At 38.4% G+C, this 20991-nt stretch overlaps 1 protein-coding gene across 1 annotated transcript in view; it reads left to right on the forward strand.

Moving 5' to 3' along the window:
- Positions 1–20991, forward strand: part of LOC127352182 (pro-neuregulin-3, membrane-bound isoform) — a 354121-nt gene that overhangs the window by 304748 nt on the left and 28382 nt on the right. Inside the window, exon 4 of the mRNA XM_051380369.1 lies at positions 9092–9115. Within this exon, the coding sequence (XP_051236329.1) occupies positions 9092–9115 (24 nt within the window). The remainder of the gene's footprint in view (positions 1–9091; positions 9116–20991) is intronic.

The raw sequence follows: 20991 nt of genomic DNA on the forward strand, positions 1-20991 counted from the left end.
CAGATAGACCTTGAAATCAATGAAACAAGCATCTCCTGCTTTTGTCCAGAGGGGCTGCCAGAATTAACGCAACATAAAAGTTCCTTGTAGGGGCTTTAAGTTACATAACGTGTGTAACGTAACTTAAGTATGTTAAGTAGCCTAAGTTGAAGTAAGTAAATGTTGAGTTCTGGTTTCTCACTGGACACGAAGAGTGGTTACTTTGGTGAAAGTCTGGGTGTGTTTGACCTGTTCATCCACCCCAACTTCCTCTTTACGCGGACTTTGCCGCGTTTTATATTGTTCTACATCACCTGACTTGCTCCTTTGCTCCTGTCAAAGTTACTATAGCCACTAGAGGTCGCTGCCTATCAATACATGTAATATGAGTCATAACATGCAGTTTGCACAATGGACCTATACAGTCGTTTTTGTGGTGAGAATGAGCTGTCCAGATATGTATGTGCACCTTCACCTAGCAAATAACAAAATATCGTGTAACACAGAGCAAGAGAGAGCCAACATGAGAAACACAGGCTCTCTGTTACATCACATGATTGTGTGATATTGAATTTCATCAAGGCTGAACAGTAGACAATGCAATGTGATCATTTAGTTTCCCCTCTGCTCCTCCAGAGCTGCCATCTGTCAAAATATCAATTTATTTCCTGCTCTCTAAAGAGTGTTGAGCTCTAATTGGAAATAGCATGTAGCGTATTCTCTGTTCTGCACACATGGAGAGCAAAGCGATCAGTCAGTCTGAGATGTGAACATGATGCAATCACTCCCTCATGCCCATCTGTAGAATAATTCATTTTCTATCTGACAGAAGGAAGTAAAAGAAATGAAGATTATGTGTGTTTGTGTGTGTTGCAGTGTACTTGGAGACTTACAAATATCTGGATTAAACAAAGGCAAATTTGTATAGGAGAAACATCTTGCAAGTGAAGAGTAACATGAATACTAAACTTACAGTGATAATAGTATTTTTATAGTCATATTTTATCAATAATTAAAACATAATTATATTAACTATTGTTACAGGACAGCAATAAATCAACCAATCAACCCCACTATAAAAATGCCTAAACAATTTTAAAAAATAATGTCTAAAATAGGTACCTATATCAAGACATTATATTTGTAAGCTTTGAAATCATGCGATTAACTAACTTAATAACTTGAAAATCATTAAATATGATACAGATCAACAATTTTCATCACTGCAGGAAGTACTTCATCCTGGTATGCAAATAAAAATGTCCTTGTGTCACCTGTGCAGTCTGTTGACTGTTGAGGGGCCACTTGAGGACAATGTTCATTACCCCCCCACCCCAAATAGATACATAACAAATGACGGACATCATGGCTGCTAGTTCCTGTCACCGGCATTTTTTAATCTTGCAAAGAGGACACAAATATTACAAGAGACTGAAGACAAAATCTATTTGGGGGTTTTCTTGCTCTTTATATGTATGAGCTTTATGTAAGAGCTATTCTCTTGGGACAATGTCCTACATACAGTATGATACGAGACTGGGGTTTGTTTCACAAAGAGATTTTTTGTTGTTGTCGCATACTGTATTTATAAAGCTTGGGATAAGAGACAGTTAGCAGTGTAATATTTATGTAATGAATTGTGTTCTTTTCTGAAAGCCTTGGTTCATCATTGCAGCAGTTGATTTGGTGTTTAATAGGCCAATATTGTCTGGGCAGTGGTATACATGATAAATAAAAGACTAAAGTACAGTAACTAACAGAATACCATGGGGTCGAGCAGTAAGCCTTGTGGCACGCCAAATGTAATTAATCACACTAATGAAACATAATCAGCAACGGAGGCTGACATTTTCCTGATTGATGGATAAGTTGTGAACTAGTTCAAGATATTCCCACAGATACCAGCCTCAATCTGTCAATTAAAATTACATAATCAATTGTGTTGATGACTGCGGTTCAGTCCGACAGCATCAGTTCTTTCAGCCTGCATTCATCAGAAGACGATTAGTAACCCCAAAAGGGTTCATATTGATTTTTTTTTTTAGAATCAAAAAGCTGCGATATCTTTCTCTCATTTTCACTGCTTTTATACAATATGGTTACATTTGAAATAGTTTTTGAATACAGCAGCAAGGCCTGAACCATGGCCACAGCTTTTGTGAGAAGAATAGACACCCAGCTGGCTATGCCTACTGCATGTTTCAGCCAGGAATAAGAGCTGCTTTTTTCATGCACTCTTTTTTTGTGTAGGCGTATTCCATGTCTTTTCCTCATGGTTAGAATTGAACTAAACCAGTTCTTGTGAGGATAAGCCGGATATCTTAGACAAGCCTCAAACTTAAATAAATGAAGGAATAAAGCACAACATCTGCCATTAAGTTTTTTGTGTTATGTTATGCCACCACTGCTAATTCCATAATCATGTATTCATGGCACAATATGATACAAACAGTAGCGTTCTCAAATGAGTGTAGTCTGTAAATCAGCGGGGTGTGTGTCCCAGTAGAGGTCAGCTAATCTCTCACTCCAGAGGTGGAACTAGGCAGAAGGCACTTAACACACACACACACACACACACACACACACACACACACACACACACACACACACACACATACAGATATCCAGATTATCCTCATCACCATGTGTGGGTCCACAGGGAGGGGAAGTAGGGCGACACGCTACAGACACCCTGCCACCCACACCTGCCTTCGCTTCAGGCTGCAAACACATACACACAGTGGGAAGTAGCTACTTTCATATGAAATGCCACATTGGTTTGCTTAGCTTTTTCATCCTGCATGGTGTGGTTTATTTGCCAAGAATATTGCAAATGTGATAAGGATTAGAAGTTTCAAGGGCTTTTCAATGGGTTACAGTCCATTTATGTCAGGTTAAATGTCCACAAACAGAGGTACACAGTATTTTTAACAGCACTGGGCTGGAATAAATTCTACACATGATTGAGTCTTTATAAAATATCATCTTTAATAGCTCATTAAGGTTAGGTAAAAGCTTTGGTTGTATTTAAATAAGAAACATGAAAATCGGCAGTGTAACATAATTGAGTACATTTACTCAAGAACTGCACAACTTTAAGTCAAATGTCCATTTTATCCTACTATAGTCCAAATTAAATTATCTATGATGACCTATAACTTCCTCTCATAAAAGATGATGCAATAGATTGAACTGCCCAACATTATTTATAGTAGATCAAATTAGCTCCACCTCCTCCAGCTATAACATTGAAATGCATGTAATGCATATTCTCAATATTCTCATCATGTTGCTCTTGATTGTCTCTTCTTTTTCATGATGTTTACTCAAAGCTTTCAAATGCAAGGCTTGTTTTTGTTACTCCACCATTCCATCAGAAATGTTCTTTGTGCATCATTGTATAATAGTTTCCACAAATTAATATGTCTTATAAATATTTGGTATCTTAGGAAACTTTGGGATCTCCTCAAGCAATTTAGAATATAATTCTTCAGGTTAGGCTGAATACAAGACTTTGGTAACACTTTATAATGAGTCACACTATTAGCATTAGTTAAGCATGAATAAATACTGAATTCATCATTTATACACATGAATCACATTGTATGTGTTTATAAACACAGTTAAAATGTTTTTTCATCATTGATAAGCCATTAGTTATGGATTAGTAAATACTGAAGTCATCATTTATAAAGCATGATTCTGCTGTAAATAGTCATTACTATGTGGTTTATAATCACAGTTTAATGTTTTACTCTTCTTGTCTGTACATTTTGCTGCACTTGCATCCACTATTCGACATGTATTAATGATTAGTGACTGTGTAGCAGTGTTCTATAAAACTCCACAAATTCATTTTTAATGATGGCCTATAAACAGTTATTAATGCAGGAATTCCGTTACAAGCACTTACTACTCATTATTAAGTATTTTGAGCTTATCTAAGTGAGCACTATTTATGGCTTATTAAGGATTTACAAATGAGATATAAGGCTGACATGCCTCGAGACTCAATTGTTCAGTTATCTTAACAGACGAAGGGAGACACAACACAAGGGATATAGACTATTGTATTGATATTTATGCAACTTCCCACATATTGTATGAAGACGACAGGGTGGTTTTGGCTGCTATTGTTGTGATCTTATCTGTTTGGGCGTGTGTGGCCGCTCTGCGTCATCAACGTGATGACGTGCTGGCGGGTGTTGTTTTTCGTTACCTCGAGTTTCTGAAGTGCAGCCAAGACGGCATGGGAAGCCATTGGGTCGGCGGCCGTCGCGGTCTGGGGTATGTGTCTTTGTTTGGTGCAATTTGGTTGAAAGATAACGTTAGCTTGTCTTGTCACTACGACTGCGTTACTAACGTTCTACGTTCCGCCCGCCCGCGGTGGCTAAGCCGCCTCCTATCTCGTCTAGCCGGGCGGGTGGTGCCTGCGCGGGCGGGTCGGTACGTTAGTGACAGCTACGTTATCTTTCTATGTGTGCTCAACAGCACTTCCCACTAGTGCCGTGCGGCTGCGATCCATGTGCTTCTCCTGCTCTGGCTGCATGTCAACTTCTGCTACGTTTGCGTCTCCGCTGTGCTAGGCGGGGCTCCGTCGTCCCAACGTAGATAATGCATGTTTCAACCACCCTTGGCTTCTTATGTTGGGAGTTGCGTAATATATATGTTCAATCCTTTTGTTTGTTTCCTGTCTGTTAGATACTGACATTTGTGAGTCTGGATTGTGCTTTTTCTCTTTGTAAATCTATAGCCATAAATAGTTTTTTAGCTTTGCAAATACTATTAATGGTGTAGTGCTTTGTACTTGAATCCTGCATTAATAACTGTTTATGGCTATTGAAATGATTGTTGTGTTTATAGACATCTGCTTCGTCCTATCATTTGTTGATGTGATTGTGCTGCAATGTACGTCATGGTAACATTTTAACTGTGTTTAACCACATGTATGATATTTCGGGTATGTTTATAAATGATATTCGTTTTCATCCATACTTCTGCTTATCATGATAATAAACTTTTTACTGTGTTTTAAACACATCTATTTTTCTGTTAAATGATAATTCGTATTTATTTTTAAATTATGTGTGTATCTTTAGTGTTCAAGACTTTTTACGCTGTACTTACTTGTCTCGCATCAAATCAATAACAAAAGACAAAGTTCAAGTTTCAGCTGATCGTGGAGGTTGTTGTCTTCACTACTGTTGTCATTGCAGTCAGCTTCTCCCGGTTAGGATTCCTTCAGAGTTCATTGTTCAGGGGGTTTCTAAAAGAAGCCCAATTATCTGCAGAGGGCTCCTCCTTCCCAAAAGAAATGGACCGACTGATTAAAACTGGTAAAAAAAAAAAAAAACAGAATAAAGCAGTTTCACCTTAAACTTACTCTAGTTCTGTTTGGCGGACAGAGGACGTCCTTGAGGGCCTGCCAGCCGAGCTGCTGCTAACGTTAGCTCAGCTTGTTTCTCTGATAACTTAAGATCCAGACGTCAACTAAAATCCTTCACCGGTTAAAATATATAGTTAAAAACAAGGTCGGAAAGGAAAAATATGGTTTAAAAGTGTATAAAATGTCCAATGTATGACTGTTTCTGGCAGACACCAACAAGACTCACTCATGCAAAAGGGGATAGGACACCACTGACAGGCGGCCAGTGAAACACACCGTTACCTGAATCAAATAACATTCTTTTGTACAACATTTGGGATAATGTAAATACACAACTCCACAAAATGTATGACATAGGGTTAGTGTTTATAGACATTTTAATGTGTAAATGTTGCATTATATATCTTTTAGTAAAAGATCTGAATACTTCCACCACAGCTCAAAGTGAAACAATAATTTTTAGAGGAAACATTTGTTGCATGAATTCATTATTGAGCACCGGTTATCAGAGGCAGATGCTAATGCCTTCAACTGTCTTTGCCCCCAAAATCATTACTGTACATTCTTATCTTTTGTCTCCCTTTGGTAAACCTTTGGGATGGATAAACAATATCCTTTTCTGTGAAAACATATCTCCCAATTTTTGGAAAGTTTCCAGCCTGTTTTGGATTCAAATGTGGTATCTTTCGGCCAACCTCATGATTCAAAGGCCATCGGTTCCCACTGAGCATATTTAACATATGACACTTTGTGGGCCCTTCCATCTTAAGTAGTTTACAGTAGCAGGAGTGCATACATCTTGAGTATGGGTGGCCCCAATGGGAACTGAAGCTCATATCCTGACAGTGCTGGTGCTGATATATGCTTTACCCACCAAGCTACACAGAAAATGAAATCCCTGACCTTGGCAGCTTTAGTGCTAGGCTGAACTCATTGAGCTCCATGGGAAATTGAGTTTCTAACCATGGCAGTAGCAGCGCTTATACCTCTATCCAAAGGGCTGCAAAACTGCAGAATTTTGAAGGACAGATCACACTGTCATTTTCTTTTGGCTCTGTAGAGGTCAATGGGGTCACCAAGGTTAAAAATATACTGTGTATATATAAACTTGTTGTTACAATATCTAACAAATGGCAAATTAAGATAAACAATGGTCATTTCATAAGAGTTTAATCATTTTCTTTGCACAAATTATCATTTTTGACCAATTTCAAAATAATACGTAAAAATTGACAAAAACGTATGGCTACACGCTTCTCCTTGAGCTTTTAATTATTGCCTGTAATTTAAAAAAACTGTCTTGGTTTAAGTGTCCGTATTTACATATCAATTAGACTGCACATTATCTGTTTGGTGGTATTTCTTATTAAATGTGGTAGTTTTTAGTGTTGCTAATATCTTTCCCGAAATTCCGCTCTCTTGGTTTTGCTGGTTTGCTTAGAGAAATGATTCAGTTTTTATTTTGTTTAATTGTTTTGAGTCATAGTAAAAAATACTTTTCTTAACTGTTTATTTATTAATTTATCTTAATACCTTAAAACTTCCAATAAAAGCATGGTCCCTAATAGACGCAGGTCTCTTTTAAAAGCCTGGTGTGGCTACACGTTTTGACAAATAAACCCAGGTCTCCAATAGAGGCCTGGTCTGGATTTTATAGAAATTATCTCTGTTTAAAACCTCTTAAAACCCACCAGGTCGCCTGCTTGAGCAAGTTTTAAGTCATTTTGAATTCCTACTTTTCCTCCTTTACAAACATAAATGTTTAAACTTATAAACTGTCAATATGTACATAATGAACATCGTGCAGATCAGTTAGATTCTCCACAATTCAATCTTTCACTATATATTACGAAAACTATCAACACCAAAGTATTAATTCATTCTGAATTACCGTTAAAATGTTAAACGAGAGACGGGAGAAAACCTCTGAAGCGATCATAATAATCAAGGAATTAAAGGCCTGTCCCCAATAAAAGCAGGGGGGTTCAGTGATTTAAGCAAATAAACGCCCAGGCTATTATTAGAAGTTTTACGTTATCTTATAGAAGCGCAACACTAAATTGGTGCAGACCTCTTTATTAACATTGAATGGTTAAAGTAAAAAAAATACAAAATTGTTTGTTGTGTATTTTGAGAACTGCAAATCCCAATTTTTGCATGTAACTCCTCTATCTCCGCCAATGTATTCTAAATTGTTATAAATATACAGCACTGTGGACTTTTTTTGAGGATTATGGTGAAACTGTGTGGTTGACAAAAAACTGAATGTAGATTTTTTTTTTTTTCCGAAACGCTTTCATGTGAGAGTAGTGGTTATCTTCTTCATCTTCTCCTGTCCCACATCACAGGCATTTTTGAAGGAAGAAATCAAGAAGGCAGTGGAGAGAGGTCTCTGGGTCATTGGTAAAGTGAAAAATGATCCGCTTACATCCGTGCTAACACTGCCCGAAAAGATTGGGGGCAGATTGGACAGAGCTTTTCGCATTAAAAAGACCAGCTCACCCACTCAAAGATGTAGGGCAGGGCCACTCAGGAGATAAAGTCACCGTCAGTGTGGTAAAAGCCAGTGGTGACACCACAGACGGCACTTCCTCTAGATTATCTTCAGTGAGAGGGATATTTCCAGTCCTATAGAGCCCAGGGAATGCCTGTAATCCGAGTCACTGTACCACTGATCATGTTTTAAACCGCAGCTCTTCATAGCTGCACTAATTCAATGTTTTTGTTTTTATGTACATTAAAGCCACATGAAATAAGAAATTTCACTCATTCTGTATTTTTAAAGTTTACAAATAAAATATAGTCTGAACAGTAGAATAAAACAACTTTAGTCTCTATATGCTCAACTGGAAAATTGCATCAAAAATGTAATTGTGGTGTCAAAATATGAGCCGTTTCTGGAACCAAAATTACCTCCGACCTCTTGTTTCCCTAATCTGTTTTACACAGCAGAATGCACACATAGCTTATTTGTTGTCTCTTCAGTTTTTTGTGTTCGTTTGTGAGTACGCGTATACACACCCGATTCTGTGACCCAGCTGTCAGCTGTTGACTTGCATTTTGTGTAATGTAGCCACAAGGTTTTGAAAAGAGGGAAGAAGGTGTGGAATTAAAAAGAGGCACCGATTTTGCCACTTTTCTTCACTGTTTATCACAAGTCTCAGTTATTATGTACTGAAAGTTTCTCGCTTAAAACCTCAGTAAATGTGATCCAACAGGACTGTGAGGGTGTGATTTGATCAGATGTGACTGACAGAGGCCTGACAATGTGAGCCAACAACCTCACCTCATCAGATTTTGCTTCAAATATTGCCAGTTCTTGATTTTTTCATGGGAGAACGTGACATCAACTTTATAAAACCTCTCATGGGAAACAACTCCATCGCTCAGAGCGAGAAGCTGAGAAATAAGTGTTCAGTGGTCATGGTTAGGGAATGCATTATCATCACAGAGGGTCCTCACAAATACAGTAGGACAAGCGTGTGTTTGTGTCATGTCTTGTAACATTACTGGCATGTGCCCTCTGACTCCGTGTGACAATGGATAAAACAGCAATACAGCAGCTTACAAGAAAGAACAACAAGTCAGTAATGATCTGGCTATATGCTGTGACACAATGCTAACGCACACTATTCTTAATAATAACTTTATTTTCTTTCCCTCTCTCTCTATCTCTCTCCCCTCCCCCCTGCCTCCCTCTTTCCTCCCTGCTGCCTGAAACAACAGATCACTTGGGCATCGAGTTTATGGGTAAGGAAGCTTTTCTTGTCTTGCATCTGCATGAGTCATGACTGTTAACATCACAGGGCTTCATACTGGATCAACATTTCGCTGTGATTACTAACATACAGCACATGCATCTTTCATGACACCCATGGATGTGAATGGGTCTAATCACATATAGCATAATTATGTCATTTGCCATGGAAACAACAAAACTGTGGTGAAGATAAATGGTGTCTGTATGAATGAACATATTCACAACCAACATAACATACAACATAGTGTCTTTTTTTCTCTCTACACATACATATGGGTGACAAATTAAAGCAAAAAGCAACATGAAGTGTCGTGGTATGGAGGAGCTACCAGAACAGCCTCAATGCCCTTTGCCAAGTTCGTAGAACGCTATTGGGGGGATGACCACCATTCCTCCAATAATTGTTTTCAGTCATTGTTGTTTCAGTTACTGTCTATATTTATTTTATTGTTTGTCTCTATGTTTGTGTTAGTGTTTTATTGTGTGTTTTATCCCTTAAAGGATCAGTGTGTAAGATTTACTGGCACCTAGCGGTGAACTTGAACTGCAGGTTGCAACCAGGGGCATCTGCCCTGATCATCCGCAAGATAAATCCCTCCAGGGTGTCCAGGATCTGGTGGTGGTGGCTCCAAAGACTGGGGGCTGTTGGGGAGGTGGACGAGTGTGCATAACAGCAGCATGAATGAACTGAAAGCAGAGAGAGAATTATATCTAAAAAGAAAGCTGCAAGATGATAGGTTAGATGTGACAAGCTGATATTACCATTGACAGCCCCAAATGATGCCAGCAAGGAAATTATGCGTGAGAGGAGTGAATGCAAGATGAAGAGCCTATTCAAGAGCCTATGTGCCTTATGTCTTCCTGACTGAACTTTTGCTAGAGCTTCATAAACACAGCAGTTCAACATGGCAGACTCCATGAATATAATATGGAAAATCCATAAAATATGTCAGTCAGTCAGGGGTCATCAGTTTACTCAGTGATAGAAAGGAGGCCCCAGAATGAAACTGTTCTAAGGTAACAAAAACAAAACGATTCCTATTTTTTAGGTAATTATATTTATATATTATATCTAATGAAAACCTACCTATTAATATTATATTCCATTTCTGCCAATAGATCCTCCTAAATGTTTCACACTGGACCTTTAAAAGCCTTTAAAAGACAAGGACTGCAAATTAGCAGTATATACATTGCACTGGTTGCATTTTTTTAAATGTAACAATGCCTCTATGTATCATCCCTGTCAAATAAATGAATTATCTTAAATGTTGGTCCACCATCTTTCCTAGGTGTTCAACTGGGTTGTGATCTGGAGATTTGCTGTATATTTTAAAAATGTTCATACTCAAACCATATGCATGGAAGCATCTGAATTTGTTTCTCCACTCATTCTCAGGTTTTTCCTTTAATTTGCCCCCTGTCTGTATGTATTTACTCCTTGCACCATTCTATCTTTATGCTTTCTTTCTCTCTCCTGCTCACTCTCTCTCTTGCCTTCTCTCACAATTGCTTATGAAGTGTCCCTTTAGAATACCAATGTGCTGCAGTCTCCTTGGAAACAGTGAGAAAAGAGGCAGGCAGGGTACAGTGAGGGAGTTTTTATGATGTTGGCACTGTAACCAAATGCACTCCTCATTAGTATGTGTGTATGTGTGCGCATGAATGGCACATGTTCAAAAGTGTGTTTCTGAAGTCCTTAGTTTTTACTTATGTGAATTAGATGAGATTCATCCAATGATTGTGTGTTGAAGGTTTGTGTGTTTCCCATACACATTCCTGCAAGGCTGTGCAGGGTGGATGCCAGCGGCTCCTCCTCATCGTTGCCAAGCTCCTCTCTCCTGTTCTTGGCTCTCCTCGCAGGCTCTGTGTCGGGTATCACAGCTGAGGAGCGCTAGTTAACGACATGCAAGCTTGTTGTTAACTAGAACCCCTCAATCTCTCAGTTGTTATAATTTGGGCCATTTCCACACGCATCGGAAAAACAATGGATCATCTGGAAAAATGGCCTCCCCCAGGTTTGACATTACTGCCTCTACAATCTCAAAAGTAAAATTTCACAGGAACAAGCAGTGCCACGTTTCTTTTTCTGCTGCACGACCGCTGCATTTGCTGTGAAACGAACAAAAGCTTTTTTTCAGGAAACTTGCTGAGACTATGCAAACTTGGCAGTGACAGATGATCTGTTCCACAGAGCTATCTTGCAGGTTTTCCCATTTATATTCAGTGAGAGGTTTTATGCCTCGGCAACATTGTTCAGGCTGCCACATTTTCTTTGCCTAGCTAACATCTCTAGTCCTGCCAATGTCTTCCCCAGCATTGTGCTAAGCAGTGCACAGATAGATAAGCACCTCCCACACTCAAACCTGGTTTGTCAATGTCTGTGGCTTTGAAAGCTGTTTGTCCTGTGAAAAAAAAGTATGAGCCTTACATACTAATCCACTGAAACTCGTCTATTAGGGATTTTTGTTATTAGTACAATTCCGTTAATACATACTCTACAGTGCGTTACTTGTGAAAAAATACTAGCATTCATTGTGAGGCCTAAATGTAGTGTGGATTTTTAAAAATATCCCACAAGCCTCTCTCTCTATTTCTGTTTATAACAGTGCTTCTCAAACTGTGGCGCATTGCAGGTGAGGCATAGAGTCTTTTATTGAACTAAAATGCATCCTTTTTCATTAGTTTTGGTTCCCCTATCAACCACTTGGGTGTTGCCAGAACAATTTTGAGAACCACTGGAACTGATGCCATGTGGTTATTTGGGAGAACCCTTGTCATCCACAGACTGATATTATTTCAGTCAAAGACCCTCACGTCAAGGATCTGACCAGATTTGGCAGATAAGGTTCGCCTCGTTGAGGGAGCTCTCAAAGGATCAGGGCCGCAACAAGAACTCTGCTGGCAAAACTAATCCATGTTTAATAAGCATATACATGTCAACAGTCAAAGTCAACAAAACCAGAAGCTTGACGCTTAAGGAAGAGGTTGGGGTTTTGGTGGGGCAAATGTCACTGGCGTAGTCAGCAGTGAAGTCCACTGTCTATGTCTGCATGAACTGTAGTCAGCTGGTTGCCAATCAACTAATAAATGAGCAACTGATGGTACAGCATGAATAAAGCTGTTATCACACCTAATGCAAACACTTTGGTTTTCCTTCTGAACCAGTGTAGTGCTCTGTTTCTTCAGATAATCTGTCTAAGCTTCTGTCTTGTTTACAACCTGTCTGATCTTGTGATTTCTTATGTTTCTCTCCCAGTCAGACTTCAATCAATGTCACTGTGTTCCCAGATCTAGAAATGACTTTGGTGAATACAATGTTATACCTGATAAATGACTGGAATTATCCTTTGAAATATGCCATATAAACAGCTTTATTTAATTCAGACCTCTACATTAAATAGGTATTTTAATGCACTTGATTTAGCTGAGGTTGTACTGATAAAAACAAATAAATGGTATAATATTTCTATTGGATTGCAATAGAATGTACAGGTGTACTTAATACCGACTGTATAATAGATAGTAAGACAGCACACACTGTTTTGATTTTGGGTTGAAACAAAATACTAATAATTCTTATCCCATACTAGTTATTTTCCCCATAGCCCCATGCATGATTTATAGCAGATGAACTGCCCCTTCCAACAGAGTCAGTATCTGAGGTTAAAATTAGAAATGAAGTGTCTGAAGGTTGATATCTCTCCACCCAGGACGCCACCCACCCAAGGCTTAATGAAACAGAGAATATATTCAAGAATTCTTGGATCGGCTTCCTCTTTATACATTTTTCATATTGCTTGGCAAAAAGGCGAGACATTTTCACTCTATCTAGTCAGTCACTCATGTGGACATCAATATTTCCTTTCCATCAGAGATCACCGAGCTCTGACTGGAAGATGTTTCACCTGGTTGTAAATCAATGTTAGAGGAAAGTATTACAGGCAGCTATTTTTTGGGGTGGGATGGATTTTAAGTCATGTTGATTTTCAATTTCCCTCCGGAGGGTTTAAGGCGGGTTTGTGCTGGAAAGAAGTTGTTTGGCAAACTAGAGCAACGATGAATGGAGCTTGGTGGACACATTTGTGTTTGTGTTTTACATAAACTCTGATAGCAATGATAGCAGTAAGTGACATTTGTGTCATTCTGTTGTCTTTTACATGTGGAAGCAAGGTAGAGAAAGTTTTCATTTCTCTCTGCTCGACTTTGACAACTTAGGGGCTGAAATGCATCATGACTGCAAAATATTAGGTCTGTGCTGCTCAATGTCAAAGAACAGAAAAGAGATGAGTAACAGGAGGGAAGACAGACAAATGTAACGCACAGTGGGAAGTGGCAATTACCCTGGTGTCTTCCCACAGATCACCTCTCAATCAAACAGCAACACAATTTCTATTGTTTTATTTTTGTGAGATTTCCTGTGAATGAGTTTTGAATTCCTGGAGGTGGAGCTTTTTTCTTTTCAAATAAACTGGTAATGCTGCTGCCAGAAACATGAAATGTAGAACTTTCTGTGTACACAGATGTAGAATAACAGGTGTATGGTGTCACCCCAGTAGCTCACCGGGTAGAGCTCGGACCACATCTCAAAACTTTACCACAGCAGCCCGTATTCAAGTCCAGCCCTAGGCCATTTGCTACATGTCATCCCCTCGCTCTCTCCGTTGGCTTTCCTGTATTTCCCTACATTCACTGTCAATTAAGCAAACTGCCAAAAAAAGAATAATAATAGTGTGTATGATACTAGAATTATTTAGATCTAGAGGTCTTAAACATGATGATTTTTTTAATCAAATCTAAGAAGAGTTTAACATTCCTATTGTTTTTTGTCAAATCAGAGTTATGAAATTCATTGTTTTAACTTGGTTGCAGTGTGTTAGATTGCCATAGCAGGGACAGCAGATTTTGAAGAAATTGCTTCACCATCTCCGGAGAATTGTCCCAATCTAAAGTGTAACTAAACCCCTAAATTCTACTGGCTACCTCCCTCCCAGCAAATGTAGAAATGAAGTGGGTGATGCAGGAGGTAACATTGACCAGTGACAGACTGACTATCTCTCAGAGTAGCAGGAGTACAACTGCCAGCAGTCAGAGCTAACCAAGCTAACCGACAATGAGCAGCTGCTGTCAGACTCTCTGTTTCCATGCTGGAAACACAGATAGTGGAGCTTTGACAGTCACTAGAAGCACATTCATGGCTGTTTCTGAAAGTTTCTCTGTGGTACCTGCGTTGATTGCGAAATTCAATTGCAATAGCTGGATTTCACCCAGAGAGAGGTGATTTCTCTGTGCACTGTGCATGTTTATAGCAAAATATGTATAATTAAAATACTTTGTACTGAATTGATCAACAATACTAGATACCTAGATACTAAATACCCGCATACATAGGTTTTGGGATTTAGTAGCTCATTAAGCATACATTATCTAAAAAGTCAGGTTGCATTACTTATAAAGCACATGAAGCACAACCAAGGATAAATGCACTAGTGCTGTACAACTTTCATGGCAAGGTTAAAATTCAGATGTGTAAGGGCACATATCACAGGCACACACTGATACATAATAAGGCAAGTCTGCATGTCCAAAACCCTAAAAAATAAATATTGCCTTTGAATCCTCAGTCCTAATATTACAGTAAAAAGGAGGTTGTTGCACAGTCCAGTAGCCACAACAGCAATGGCTTGAAACCCCTTGTGTTTTCAACAGCTTTGGTTCAGATTACCTCAGATGACCAGAAACCTGGAGGACATTCAAGGGGTCATAGATGTGGCATACAAACAAACTGTATTTTACATCCCAAGCTTGAAGCTAGTAAAGATAAGTCAGCACAGGGGTGATGTGGTCTTTCATTCTGATGCCAGCAGAGCAGCAGCACTGTGAGAAAGAAAGAGAGATCTACCAGCTGAAACAATAGCCCATATAGTCAGTATGTAAATGGGAGAATAAAGCCATCCAAGTAATAGAGGAAAGGACCATGACCAGCCAAAAGAGCATGCTTACTCTAGCACAGCAGACCTGCATAAATAAAGGTTTTATCCTCCATCAGCAGTCTGCGTGGCACATGAAAAGTCTAATGCTCAGGGCTATGAGACAATCACTGGAGAATCCCATCCCTCTCTGTCTGCGTCCTCTGATCTTTCCTCACACTTGTTATGTCATTCCTTTCATTTATCCATCCCTGTCAATCTCAGCTGCTCTCGGCACAGACAGAGAGGCGTGATATACGCAGCACCCCAAGCTCAGTCTTGGCATTTTCAAATCCAGCTGTGGCACAGTTAGCAATTAGGACAATACATGAATTGTCCTGACAATGTGCAAATGACAGTCATCCTTAAACCTAAAGTAAACTGTAAAAGAAAAACAAACCATAAACTCACTCTTGAGTACAGTACAGTCTAAATGCAATTAGGTAGGGGAAAAAAGATAAAGCTTGATAAATCAGTATTGAGTGTAAGGCAATATGATGAGGTATTGAATACTAGATATAATACTAGAATAATATGAATCAATAAATAATATAGGTCTGCATGATGTGCCTTTCAATCAATACCACTGGACACTTTCTATGTCCCCAAGCACCAGGCCTGAAACTGTTTCTTATTTGGGCTGCAGGTTACTAATTACAAGTTTGTCAAGAAGGCTTCCTGCCTTAACATGTCAGCATGCTTAGACATAATGATTGCTGAATGACTGATGACTTGCCCATGTAAATATCCATCCTTAAACTTGTGGAAATTAAATTTCTGACTTCCTTTTTACTCCTGTGTTTTTCTGTGGGTTTTATTCCCAATCAGCACTGAGCTCTGCTCCCGGTTGATGTCTGGAGGCTGAAAGTCTTAACAGAACTTGAGACTTTATTGATTTTAAATAACGCTATGCTTTGTGATTAAGGTTCTAACTATCAGTAGCTTATATGGTACTGTGATTGTTTGTGTAGCAGTCAGCCAAAACTGACCTTTTGAGTCCTTTACCATCATTCATCAGAATTCTGCCACTATGTCAACTTGGAACTGATTCCAATGTCCTGCCACTATAGATTAAAATTTCCTGCCCTCAAACTGGAGGCCACTGTTTAAATTATAATTTCACAAATGCAACACAATTTAATAAACTTTAACACAATATCTGCAACAGACCTTGACAGTGTTCGTGTGTGCCAGCAGGCTGACTCGTCCATATGTCCGAAACATTAGGTAGAAAATTCTTGAATGACTCACAAACCTGGCACTGCCTGCGTTTTAAATTAAGGTAAGATATCACATATCCTAGGATACTGAAAACCTGTACTTAGGTACTGTTACATTACTGAAATATTACTCAAATACACTGTATTCTTCTCAGTATTAATTGCTTTATAACCGTTGGTGTTTAATGCATTATCAGTAGCAGGCATACAATTGAAAGATCCATGTGGAAAATGTCTACTTCAAGAAAGCACATTTTTCTGATAAATGATTGAAGGTATGAATGGATCAAACTAAGGAACTTAGTTTCTAAACAAATGTACAGATAAAACAGAAATTGCTTTCTTAACCTGCGTTAAACACATGTAGTTAGTATAAATTTCTCCCAATGCACTGCAAACAATCAGCCAGGCAGGTCCCTAATCTGTCTCAGTTTGGTTTCTGTTTTTCCAAATGTTCAATCCCTAAATTACTCTACCACACACTATACTACTTAAACTCCCCAAGTATACAGTTGTATAACGTTTTGGACAGTGTGGTCACCTCTCCAAACCTGTGCCTGCCACAGCTTTTTGTTTTTAATACCAGCATACAAAATTGGGTCTGTTTATAGTCATATGAACAATAGCAAGTTATGCTATATGCTTTTAAAAGTAGCAAAGTACCCAAAAAAAATGGACTTAGTTACAGTAACGTGAGTAGTTGTAATTAGTTACTTCCACCCCTGATCTTAATACAGCCTAGATGGAATATAAAAACTAATTTGATGCACAAGAGAGCTTAGTCAGTCAAGCCTAATGAAACAATGTCAGAATGTGAGTCCAAACTAAAGGGATGGAGATCACAAACTCTGATGCATAAAAATCTTAAAATGATGAATGAAAGCAATGTGTTGGACCACTGCCAGTGCATTTTTGTGTCCTTTGTTTCTGTTTATATGTCATGAACCCCCACCATGCAGACTGAAGCCCTCTCACCAGGGTTCAGAGTCAGTATGCCTGAGAGACATGCTGTCAAAATGCTACCCCAGCCTGTCGCCAGACTTTAGCTACTTCTGTTTATGTCTGTGTGTGAGTGTCTGTGCAGTTGCCAACCATTTGACTGTGCTTTAATTGTTGCAAATGTATTTTTGGTCTTTGTGTGCTTGATGGCACAAGTGTTTCCCGTTTTCATGATTATATAGAGCTGCTGTTTCCTGTAATTATATAATATGGTAATATATAACTTTATAATTATAGTCCAGAATTAACCTCCTTCTGAAAAATTAGATGTTGGGAAAATTGGATAATAGTTTAAAGGTTAAGTTCACCCAAAATCACATAAAGCATTTTCTTTTTTTAGTGGTAACCTTTCTCTGAGAGCTCTACCAACATTTCAATACAGTTCTCGTCAAAGTAGTTCCTAAAAATGGCGACCGGCAAGGTCGATAATGTTTTTTTGAGAAGAATTTCCATTCACACTGAATGGGTTTGACACCAGGAAACAGATATTTTAAGAGATGCTTCATTACTTAAAGATGTTATATGTTACATTACATGTTGAAATGTCAATAAACACTAGACCTATGTAATATATTTTGTTGAGTTGTGTACTCAACAAAATAGTTGTAATTATCCCAGATGTTTCCAACAATGTTCTAACCCAGAGAAATACACTTACACATCTTTGTCGTTGTTAACAATATAAAAAAATGCAAAACATAATATAAATAGCATATTACAGGTAATGAAGGCTAAAAATGTTAATCTCTGTTGTATATAAGGCAAGATATTTTACCACTTAGATCATCACTTATTGATCACTCTCTTTCTTCCCACCTCACCTGTATGGATACAATCGCTGCTGTAAACACATTCTGAATGTATATGTACAAAAAGGTCACAGCAGCACCTCAATAGCGTTGCTGCTACCACCTTTAGTGTAAAATATTAATCATATTTCTTCTATTATGTAGCTGTAAATAAGCAACCAGCAGGGCTCTGCAGGGCAGAACACTTGAAGTGGAAATAAATAGAAGATGTGACCTCACGGCCCCACAGATGGAACATGAACATGCTTTTCCTCTCTCGAGCCGTATGATTTATTCACATCAAGAGAGTGTGTTTGTGCATACAGTAGGTGTGTCCAAACAAGGACGTAGGAGGGTAGGAGGGAAGTTGAAGTACTTCTTGACCTTAGCAACATATTTATGATTGTCCTCACACCAAGCATGCTGCATGCATAACATGTAAGTTTGATTGTGTGTGATATATTGAACTTTTCCCCTCTAACTTTAGTATTATAAACTTCTTTTTATGTGTCTGTGTTTTGAACTTACACATATATTTGTATACCAATGTAAAATCTCATTCAGATTAGTATTGCAGACAGGGCAGGGTGAAGTCATCCCAAGTTACAGTTTCAATTTTTGTCCCTGTCTTCCATCTTTTTGGTCCATTTCCGCCACCTTTTGTTCATAGTGTCAAGGTAGCATCTTTTCCACCTCAGCCAACCATAAAAACACTTTTGAGAAGTGTTTTTATGGTTTTTTCTTTTCTGGCATAAATCAAAATTGCACTTAAAGAAAATGTGGATGGAAACTTTCTATTTCTACTCTCCTCCAACCTATTTCTCATCACCTTCCCCCCTAAACTAGAGCACCACTCTGATACAAACCTGCCAAATTAAATAACAAAATTCATTGTCTGTGATTGTCCTCCACAGCCACACAGAGGCATCCCTATCGGCAGTATGCATCATTTGTCAAAGCCTTCCAAAAAAACTTTAAAACTGTTAAATAAAACATTTTTCTGATCTGACTATGGTTAAGGTTTGGCAAGGTTTAGGCACTAGAACAGCTTTGTGGTTTGGATTAAAATGCATACTTAAGGTTATGAACATTTTCAGGTCAAGGTTAAAAGTCACATTGACTGTCAATAGGTAAGTAGTAGCACACTGCAGTCTCCTCAAGAGGACTTGGAAGATGTAACATAATTATTATTGGGCGTTTGCTGAAACAACTGATGCTGTCATTTTTCTTGAAACGTCAGTCTCCTCTGATAGACTGAGTCATTATCACTGCTGATACTGTTATCAGACAAATAGGGTGTCAGGCAGACATGAAAAATTTCCATTGAGTGCTGTTTCATTGTCTGTATTAGGTTGAAATTATTATTAAATCACAAAAAGCGGTGTCTTTTTTTGCAGTTTATTTGTCACTCATCCTGTAAAAACATTGCTCACAATACTCCACTTGCTTTTCCCAGAGCTTTAAACTGCTTCTCATGGTTGCATCAGTGGATGTTTTTTGCTCAGTTGTCATAAAGATCGCTCATTAGGGTTGGGTACTGTTCACATTAGAACCAGTAATCAGTGGTTCTGGTTCTAATGTACCTGGAATTTGGCACCAGCTCCCAACACTACCTTTTTTCAGTACTTTACTCTCTCTATAATAACCAAAATGTAATTTAAATCCAAAATTATCTCACTACCGCAGTGTTTGCTTACTCTAGTAGTTCCCCTGTAAATACTATGTATAGAATAAATAGTATGCATTTCACATACCGTTGGTTTCATACTATGGTTTCAGACATACAAAAAAAATCTCACATATATAATAGTAATCATAATAGTCATGTTAATTCAGTAATCATGGACAGCTATAAATCAGTGTTGTTGATCAGCACACTTGCCAACCTCAAAAAAAAGGAAAAAAAGCCTGGTTATCCAACTAATTAATTACCTGAAGATGTGAAGAGATTTAAACTTCGCTGCTGGCTGCAGGCGTGCTAACAGGCTAACGTTGGGGACTTTGCTATTAGGGTATCTCTGTAATATTACACTCTTCAGCTTTTCAGTATATTTTGTGTTTGACCAGGTTGGATGTTTTGCCCTGGTCAGCTTTGCATTTTGCATTACAAAGTCTGTTTCCCCCGACTCACTGTGACTTCAACAACCTGCAAAGATGATATAACGTTAGTCTAGCTCTCTCTATTTCTCTCTATAGTAACTTACCCTCTCACCCAGATGGTACCAAAATTTGTTACCAACTGAGGGTTACTCTGTAGTACCGATGTCGGTCAGGATCTTCAAAAGTACTGTGGTCGGTACCCAATCCTAGTGCTCATGTGACCTAAGTAGAATTTCAGACACTGCAACAGATGATAGAAAATAAATTATTTCTGTTATCTGTGAAGACTGAGAAATGCTCTAATGGAATTGAAAAGTTCTAGAAAAAGCTAGTAAAGGGATGAAGTTAATTCTGCTCAAAAATGAACATGATGCTAAACAGTTGTATATTGTTGCTCTGAGATTTTTAACCCTGGTGGGTTGGGGTCATCTTGACTTGGGGGTCTAAAACTACTTGGGGCGTGAAGTTTGAAAAGTGTAGGCATTTATCAGGCAGGAACTGGCTAATAAAAAAATGTTATTGGTTGCATTATGGGAAATATTTTTGGGGCTTGACCAATTCACACTCAATTAAAATTGAGATATATTGGCCTCTAATGCTTCAATAGTGACCTTTTTTTTCTTTATTCTTACTTTGTGAGTCCCCCAACTTTATGAACGTTCAAAAATAAATAGCTGGAGTTAGTGAGATATGCAGTTATTAAATTAAGAAAGGAATTTACTAAAGGAAAATGTAATATGCTGCATGATGTGAGCATAAGAATATATAAAATGCATGTGTACACACTGTA

This window comes from Dicentrarchus labrax, unplaced genomic scaffold (assembly GCF_905237075.1).
Source record: "Dicentrarchus labrax unplaced genomic scaffold, dlabrax2021, whole genome shotgun sequence".
NCBI lineage: Eukaryota > Metazoa > Chordata > Actinopteri > Moronidae > Dicentrarchus > Dicentrarchus labrax.